Source organism: Gymnoscopelus braueri (genome assembly GCF_963280865.1).
Source record: "Gymnoscopelus braueri genome assembly, chromosome: 24".
Taxonomy (NCBI): domain Eukaryota; kingdom Metazoa; phylum Chordata; class Actinopteri; order Myctophiformes; family Myctophidae; genus Gymnoscopelus; species Gymnoscopelus braueri.
Window position 1 is genome coordinate 3,670,805 of NC_137626.1, and position 9,776 is coordinate 3,680,580.

Below are 9,776 nucleotides of genomic sequence, written 5' to 3' on the forward strand. Positions count from 1 at the left end.
CCATTTCAAGTTTTCAAATGTATAGAAATCATTTGAAAATATCCGATCTACAAGCTCACAATGTGTCGCATCGCGACACATTGTGAGCTATTTTCAAATGGCCGAAATGTATATAGGGCTGAAGTGGTTAATTTATGTTTTGTAATAATAATCAAAATCTACAAAGTAACTAGTAACTAAAGTTTTCAAATAATTGTAGTGAAGTAAAAGTAGAATATTTGTATCTGAGATGTAGTGGAGTAGAAGTAAAAGTATTGGAAATTGTAAGTACTCAAGTAAAGTACAAATACCTCAAAATTGTACTTAAGTAAATGCACTTAGTTACTTTACACCATTGCATGTACCCCTCACTGTCAGGGACTTCTAATAGGATCTTGGATGCTTATAAATTCCCGTCCAAATCAAAGATTTGCCGAATTCAATGATCATTCTGCAATGTGCATTAAAGACATGTAAGTGCCATTGAGCAAGGCACTGAACCTAACCTGCTCACTTTGTGTGGTACCGTACAGTATACAGTGTAGCTACCCTGTCACTATTATTGTTACTACTATTTATTGTTGATAGAATGATATAAAGGGGAATTATGCTGGATTAAAATATAGATTTGTCCTTTAGCCTATTGAAAGGGAAGTTCAAGTATAATTTCCCCACAACTGGATAAAGGGCTATGCTGGATTATCCCATTAAGACCGGGAACGCATCTGTGTCACTTTAGATTTCTTTGGCTATTCAAAAATAGCAGATCTACAAGCTCGTAGCGCTGCACCGAGTGCCGCACTACGAGCTTGTAGATCTGCTATTTTTTTTTTAAAGAAATCGTGAAAATCTGTGCAAATCTTTGAATAGATATACATCGGGGGGTCCGCAGAAAAATACATATAATTTTGGGGGTCTTGGACATGAAAACCACTATTATATCAACATGAGCTTTTTCTTTTCCAAAAAACTGTTATGATTTAGAAGACATTTGTAGAATCTCCAGAAGCAAAGAAAATTTTTCGCTTTAAAAAACATAATTATGCATTTGCCCTCCCCAACATTCAACCACTAGGTGTCCCCAGATTCCACTTTTAAGTGTTGCTTTGTGATGCATTGTGAGCTGACATTTCTGCTCACAAAATCTGACATTTTTGCTGTAATGTGCCATGTCATCTGTCACATAACTTGGAATAAAAGATGTACCAAGGACTCTGACTGACCTCTAATGACACTTTAGGCCATTGGTTCTCAAAGTGGAGTTCCAGGGGGTTCAATCTGGCTTCAATCTGGCTTTCTCTATTTACGTCTATATAAACGTTCACATTTCAAATATAAAGTGCATACCTCATGGCCAAGCCAAGGATGTTACAATTATGTACGGGCCCTCAAAAGTACCCGTATTTTCCCTTTTACTCAATAAAAAGCATTTTAATCTGATCGATGGCCATTTTCCTCATAGAGTTATAATGTATCAGAGTGCAGTACACATCCCAACCGATAGGCGCAGTTGAAAGCTTGGAGTAATTTCGAAGAAAATGGCCACTGATCGGATTAAAATGCTTTGTGTTGAACAATACGGAAGACACGGGTATTTCTGAGAACGCGTATATAATTGTAACATCTATGGCCATGAGTTAAGCACTTTATATTAGAAATTTGAACGTTTATGTAGATGTACTGCTTGTAAAGGGAGAAAATGCAAACACTAGGTTGAAGTTCAGCCATGACGATCGTCACGTGTGATCCATGCTGCCTTCGTTCCAGTGGGGGTGCTCCTTCCATTCCGACATCTCACCACTCCGACTGTGGTGTAAAGTAACTAAAGTACATGTACTCAAGTACTGTACTTTAGTATAATTTTGAGGTATTTTTTTTACTTCTACTCCACTACATCAGAGGCAAATATTGTACTTTTACTCCACACAAATTATTTGAAAACTTAAGTTACTAAAACTCTGCAGATATAAATTATTATATTATAAAACATACATTAACCACTTTAGCCTTATTTTATACATAGGCTATTTGAAAATAGCCAATCTACGAGCTCACAACGCGTCGCAAGCTTGTAGATCTGCTATTTTTCAAACACTTTAGTACTTACTTACTTGTACATTAAGTATATTTTGAAGCCAATACCTTTGTACTTTTACTCAAGTAGCATTTTGAACTCAAGCCTTTTTAACTTCTGAGTATTTTCTATCTCGCAGTATTGATACTTTTACTCAAGTAAAAAAATATCTGAGTACTTTTTTTCCCCCACCGCTGCCTTCGTTCCCACCCGGACTACATATGGAGCCGGACTCACATCCTTTACCCACAATGCAACGCCCGTTGCGAGTCCTTTCGAACTTCCGCCTCTGCTCTGAGTCGCGGTGAGTAGAATTCAGCCCACGTTTGATCTGTTTAATCTAATGTCATCCTGTCACTGTTAGACCCGAAAACAACACTTTTATTAAATAATATCCTTCATCGGGGTTTAGTTCAGCTCCCTGTGCGGGTATGGACCCCGTTATGGATGTTTTTAATACTCAGAATGGACGATGAATCCTCCTCAGTGTTCTCATGCTGAAACAGCGTAGAAAGCAGTCACACACACACAACCAAGGCTAACCACAGCTTTAAGTGGCGTTAAACCCAATATAATGTATTACTGTAGAAAACGTGGTACGAACAAGTACTTCGGTTCGTTAGTACTATCGTTATTCCTGGCTGTTTGTCAGTTAAAAACTCACTGAGGTGATTATTTATGTCCAAGCTGTAAGGCTAGCTTGCAGGGTTGCCATGTCCCGCATATTATAAGCGACTTGCTGGCTTTTTTTCTCTAAAGTTGTTTGTAAATATTGGTGGTGGTGGTTTTTTGGGGGCTTGTTTCTAAAGTGTAGTGGCTTGTTTCTAAATGATTACTTAAACCAGTGGTTCCTCAAATATTTCCCTTATCTGTAAATGTTTTGTGCAAGGAAGCCCCTCTGTACCAGATCTGTGTTAACATGTTTCAAAAAAAAAAATCCAAAGAGCCCACTTTTTTTCATTTTTTGAAAATAGCAGATCTACAAGCTCATCTGCTATTTTCAAATGGCCAATCCAAATGTATGTACACTCACTTGTAGGTTTAAAGTGCTCATGTGGCCTATAGTTTCTGCTTTTGGGCTCGTTTTCATAGACCTGGTTGCTTATTTCTCTCAGCAAACCTGGCAACGCTAGCTGTTGGCTGGCTTGTTTGTTAGCATCTATTCTACACGAATGCAAAGTGACGATAAGCAGAGAAAGAGGTGCTCTGGTGTTGTTGGGATCCGATATTTGATCCAGAAATACACGTCTTTTAACATGAATAACATCATCTGCATTTTGAAGCTTTACTGGGGTAAAAGTGCAAAAGTATTGTCATCAACTTTTTGAGTACCAAATGTAATAGGTATTAATGCAGAATGGTCCATTACTTTTAGTAATCATTACTTTTAGTAATGCATTAATGTTCTCATCAATTTAATGTGTCATGTATTATTTAACTTAAATCTGCCAAGTAACGACAGCTATCAAGTGTATCTTCGGAGATGTAGTGGAGTAGAAAGTATGATAAAAGTGTAACTTAAATTGGACAAATCAGTGTAATTCTGAACACCTGCTGTAACATCTCCAACAGGAGACTTCAGGAATGGGGTAAATAGTACAAATAGCCATAATTCGAGTCTTCTATTAAAAACATTGCAATCAGTCTGTAGTTGAATTCCAAAGATGGAGGTTTTAATGTCATGCTGTAGGGCAGTGATTCTCAAAGATTTTAATTGGAATTCAATTACCCGCAATTTGTTATGAACTAGGCTACAGACCCCCGTTTGATGAGAGATCTTTTTCTTTCTTTTCTTTTTTAAATCTCTGGGCCCCCAATCTAAGAACATGTTTATAGTTAAATTATTTGGTCCAGAATTCCTTTACTGTTTGTACCAGTATGTGTAGAGATAACGGCAAAACTCTGATCAAAATAGGCTTTTTGTGTACGTTCTCTACTACTAAATATATCTTAGCGGATTATATCTTAGCGGAAAATTGCTGTTCAACAAGCTCAGAACGCATTGCGTTGCGACAAGTTATGAGCTTGTAGATCGGCTATTTTCACTCGACTGTCTCTCCCAGAATAGGCCTGCTAGGTAGGGTTCATGTGGTTTGATGTGTCCCTGACCTTGTAAACTGTACTCATGTTAAGTTTGTGTACGTTTCCAGATGGCCCCAACTAAGAAAGGAGAGAAGAAGAAGGGTCGTTCCGCCATCAATGAGGTGGTGACCAGGGAATACACCATCAATGTCCACAAGCGCATCCATGGAGTGTGAGTACCTTACTACACCAGTGGTTCTCAGACCTTTTCGTGCCAAGGACCCCCACATTTATATGTATGTGGCCACGGACCCCCACCTGAAAATATGTTGTTACAGGGAACCCCCAGAAAAAGAGATGAGTTAAAATGTTTTTAAAAAAAAAAGATTAAAACATTTGCACACGTTTTCAAGATTTTTCAAAAATAGCAGATCTACAAGCTCATAGCTGTAGATCTGCTATTTTTGAATAGCCAAAGTATGAAATATGGATAATGGGGTTAAAATGATTGTGACGCTTTATTAACTAATTTGGCTGGTGACCCCCTGGTATTCCCCAAGGACCCCTGGGGGTCCCAGGACCCCACTTTGAGAACCGATACACAGACAAAGAGTAGGATGGCCAGTGAGCCTTAGTAGTGGTTGTGTGGATGAAGTTTGACACTTAAAACTGAAATGAATGAATCCGCAGCGTTAGATCTGGTACTCTTGCACCCGAGAATAGCCGACCTACAAGTTCACTGCAGCTTGAGTGAGCTTGTAGCTCTGCTGTTCTCGCTGTATGTGGGATATTGTGTGACCGAATGCTGCTTACCGTCTTGTCTGACTATTGGCCGTTTTTAAGTAAACCTTGTGATATGTTAACACAATTCCACATTTAGCAAAACGTCTGTTTTGATGGAGTATAGTGGCTGCATTAGGAGATTTATATGCACTGGGTGGGAAAGTAACACTGATTTTTCCACATTGATTCTGATAGAAATGTCTCAATTGCTGAATCTGTAGTAATAGAGGTTTAAAACCCCATCTGTAAGATAGAAGTCATTGGGTGCCTGGAAGATAAATGTGTCTAGATCAGGGGTCTTCAACGTTGTCAGGCCAAGGACCCCTTGGCTGAGAGAGAGAGATGAAGCAGGGACCCCCTCTATATTGTATAAAATTGTGTTTCAGATTCAACTTTTTTCCCCAACTTGGTCTGCTCTTTTTTCCCTATACACCTGTACCTCTTTGCCAAAAAACGCAGATCTACAAGCTCACAACGGCATTGTGAGCTTGTAGATCTGCTATTTTTGGCTAAAGTTCTCCTCAGAAAAGGGATGTTAGGGTTGAAGTGGTTAATGTAAAAAAAAAAAAGAATCCCATCACGCAAGGATTTGGTGGACCCCCTATAGTAGCTCTGAGCACCCCCTGTTGAAGACCCCTGGTCTAGATTATGATTATACAGTATTTATATAATAGCCATCAGTTGTGAGGGACATTTATATAATTTGGATGTGATTCACCATTGTAAACTACAAGCATGACATAATTAGAGTTCAACTAGGGATATACTTGGATCACATTTAGCCAGACAGATTTTGTAGAATGTCCACAGTTTCCTAATGGTGAATCACACTGCAGAGTCTGATCACATGTCTTTCCCCCCATCGTCCTGTGTCTCTCCGTACAGGAGCTTCAAGAGGCGAGCCCCCCGCGCCATCAAGGAGATCCGCAACTTCGCCGTGAAGGAGATGGGAACCCCCGATGTCCGCATCGACACTCGTCTCAACAAGGCGGTGTGGAGCAAAGGCGTCAGGTGAGGAGACAGGGGACCACACGTTGGTCTATTGTGCAATATATATATATATATATATATATATATCCAAAGACTAAATACTAATATATATGTCAAATGTAATGGTTGGTGTAAGATTATTTCAGTGTGAACGGCCTGTTTGTAAATGTGCTTTGGTAGAGTTTTTGGTTGTGTAGTTATCTGGCCATGATGTTACCCGAAATATTGGCGAGATATCTTCAATATCATGTATTTTCTTTCTGTTCCAAAATAGTCCTGTCATTGACTTGCAGTGCACAGTAAAACAGGTCTTAAAAGTCACTCTTAGCACACAAACAAATGCACTCTGGATTATGCCAATATATAACATTTCAAATCAACTCGGCCTACTTTGTGTTTGTGCTTAAAATACTCTGAGAGCTGTTTCACCATGCAACGTAAGTCAATGAGGAGACTATTATTTGGAATATCAATTCATTTCTAATCAACAGAGCAACTATTGAAGCTATCTCACCAATATTGAGTTTCATTATGGCAAGGCATCTACCCAACCCAAACCTCTACCAAGTGTCTTTGTGCCTTCGCCAGCTTGGAACAATTTAACTTGGGACGTTTGCGTAGCCACTATGAAGTCACAATGCAGTCAGCTTGTTAGTCTTACATCACGTCTGGAGAAATCTAAAAAATTCAATCTAAGGGCTTGGACCGACGGATAAAACCAGCGCTAACAAACCTACGTGCAGCCCACCGCTTTGAAAACCAATTCTTCCCTGTATGAAGTCTTGGCATTGCTTCTGTGATGCTGTTATTTTCTAAATTTCCAAATGATTCCTGCCCAGTTTTAGCCCATGCATTGAATGTAGATGTCACCAGACGTATCAGTAGGCGGGTATCTCTTGATCATCTGGCCTGGCTAAACACGAGGCTGCCCAGCTTGTCATTCCAACTAGATTGAATGAAGCCGCTCAACGTTTCTTTGTCGTTTGTACAGGAACGTGCCGTACAGGATCCGCGTGCGGCTTTCCAGGAAGCGCAATGAGGACGAGGATTCCCCCAACAAACTGTACACCCTGGTCACATACGTTCCCGTCACAACATGCAAAGGTGAGCTGATATTAAACATCCTCTTTACAACTGGACACACTGTCTTAAGAGTCTATGGGCGGCCATAGCTGAGTGGGTAGACTAGAGAGGCTGTCTGGGACTCAGGAGGTTGCCAGGGTTGACCCTCGTGTTGGAAGACTATGTGTCCCTGAGCAAGACACTTAACACCTAACTGCTCCCTGGGTGCTGTGTTAACTGCGCCCACTGCTTCTAACTTTTTGGTAAATGCAGAGGAAGAAGTTCACATCATAAAAATGTACTGTAGCAAAACACCCCATCAATTATTATCATACAAGGATACCTGCGCTGTGTGGACAGTCTACAGACATTTGTTTTCATAGTCAAGCCATGATATGGCTGTACAGTCCAGTCTGAACAGTCTTGACTCATTTCTAACATTGGCCATTTTGTAAAAGCACTATTTTCCATAGATTGTTGACAAACGCAATGGATTCATTGTCGGGACACCCAACTGTGCCCTCACATTACTTGGCAATGTTTTGTCCTATTTTGGGGAAATTGCAAGTTAAAATCACCCAAAGCTGGCTGTGTTTTTGCCCAAATCTAGTTTCAGTGCAGTAGTGAACGCTAAGTACAGACAGAGGTGCTGAGGTCCCTCTATTTGTAGCGCGTTCATCCGCCTGGACCCCAGAGTCTGCTTTGTGTATGCATGGAATAAAGTTCTCAGTCAAATGACTGGTTTCAGTCATTTGGATTCCATAGAAGTCAGCATGTCTTCTATCATGTCAAATCACGCACCAGACAATCTACAAGCTTACGAGGCGTTGTAAGCTTGTAGATTGTCTATTGTAAGCTTGTAGATTGTCTATTGTAAGCTTGTAGATTGTCTAATTTTGGTTATTTGTTAAACCTTATATACTTTGTATGTCAAATAGCTAATCTACAAGCTCTCAACATGACGTGTTGCAACACACAAGCTTGAGCTGGTAGATCAGCTATTTTCACCAAACATTCCCCTACTATGACATGCACAGAATAGGGACACTAAGGTTCATGTGGTTTAGACTTAAGAATTTAATAAGTTTCTCCTTTTCCTCAACAGGTCTCCAGACAGTCAACGTTGATGAGAACTAGAATTCTCCACCCTGCAAGTTGAGGGGGGAAAAAACAACTTTTCAAAAGGAGCAGTTCAATGTTTGTTATCCACTCTGCATGTTTAATAGGATCTTGTGTTATGTGAGTTCTCAGCAAGTGGAATAAAACTTTTGAAAGGATCTGTTTATGTCTTTATTTCACAGAGTGTTGAGATTTGATCAAAGGGTGATGTTTCTTTCCACTTATTAACCCATTAATACCTGGAACGCATCTGTGTCACTTTAGATTTATTAGGCTATTCAAAAATAGCAGATATACAAGCTCATTGCCGCGCTATGAGCTTGTATATCTGCTATTTTTGAAATTTCTTGAAAAATATTTTTTAGATTTTTTTTCAAAAAACTGTTAGGATTTAGAAAACATTTTTAAGAATCGCCTCAGGTCTTAATGGGTTAATGACACTGATGGTTATGTATACTTTGGTGCACGCCAGATTGGAACCATTATTACATCATTGTTTTGTCAAAAGGGAGGCATTAGATCTCACAATCTGGCCCTTAGAAAAAAGGTTCCATAAAGCTATTTCAACACAAATATCTTTTATCTTTGATATCTTTTGACCTCATGTCCAAAACTGTTACTTTTCAGGATCCAAATAAAAAAATTGCAAACGTAGCAGATCTACAAGCTCAGCCACTATTGATGCTTTTGTGTGACGCTGTAGTATGAATAGTAGGACATTAATCTAAGTTAAAAAATATGGAGCGGTTTCTGCCCGGCAACGATATGCATAAAACATAATTTTCTACATGCCTATCAAAAGGATAACCCATAAAGCCTGTGAGCTTTCCACTATGTTACTTCTGACCTGTCTCCACCACAACATGGTGAATAATACCTCCCCACTCCCCAGCATGTGAGTTAACCAGCAGAGATGGAAATAACCGCCTTTGAATGTAATATAGCACAAGAAATGGTCTTAAATGTTATAAAGTATTCTTTTCAAATCTGTGCTGCTCTTGACAGCATTTGTCTTCCAGCTTAAGCATTCAAACGCAAATTCTGCAGACAATCAAGTCAGAACTAAGTTAATATGACACTAGTTTTTGTGGTGTTGTGATGCTGCCTCACATCTAAACTTCTTATGATTTTTCATAAATGGATGCCCTACTTCATCACGAGTGTCAGACAAAAGCTGTGTAAATAGGTCTACAAGTGTGCTTGTAGATTGGCTATTTTCACTATTTCTAAAGTTTGAAAAATAACAGTTTTGAACTGTTTCCGCCTGACGGCAACGTTATCTAAAGTGCTGCATGTGTAATTTGTCCCACGATTAACATGCATCAACGCGGAACAAACGATTCTTTATTCCACGGTGCCATCATGTGTGAGTACAGTAGGACATGTGTAACTCAGTTAAATGAAATCAGCATTTTAATGTGTGACATACTGTCGCTCCAGTGGTTCTCAAAGTGGGGTCCAGGGGCCCTTGAGAGGGTTCTAGGGGTCCCCGGCAATACGAGAAAAATAATTTCATTAGAATGAATGCATAATGACACTTCAGAATCAGATCATAGATTTCACTCTCCACCTACAGTAGCCTAAACAGCTGTAAAGTTCTGTACAAAAAAGAAAAGAAAATCCTTATGGGGTCCCTGAAACTAAATCTTTTCAAATGGGGGTCTGGGTCTGATGCCTAATATGTAATCAATCTTGGGGTCCTTGATATAGCACTGGCGAAGGTCCTTTGACCGAAACATTTGCTACT

General features: G+C 39.5%; 1 protein-coding gene across 1 annotated transcript; it reads left to right on the forward strand.

Annotated features, from left to right (window-relative positions):
* Positions 1–2,305: 2,305 nt before the first annotated feature.
* rpl31 (ribosomal protein L31) lies at positions 2,306–8,187 on the forward strand. Its single transcript, XM_080422337.1, has 5 exons — positions 2,306–2,357; positions 4,204–4,307; positions 5,744–5,869; positions 6,840–6,952; positions 8,016–8,187. The coding sequence occupies exons 2-5, from the start codon at positions 4,204–4,206 to the stop codon at positions 8,045–8,047; spliced, it is 375 nt and encodes a 124-aa protein (XP_080278463.1). The 5' UTR covers positions 2,306–2,357; the 3' UTR covers positions 8,048–8,187.
* The last annotated feature ends 1,589 nt before the right edge of the window (positions 8,188–9,776 follow it).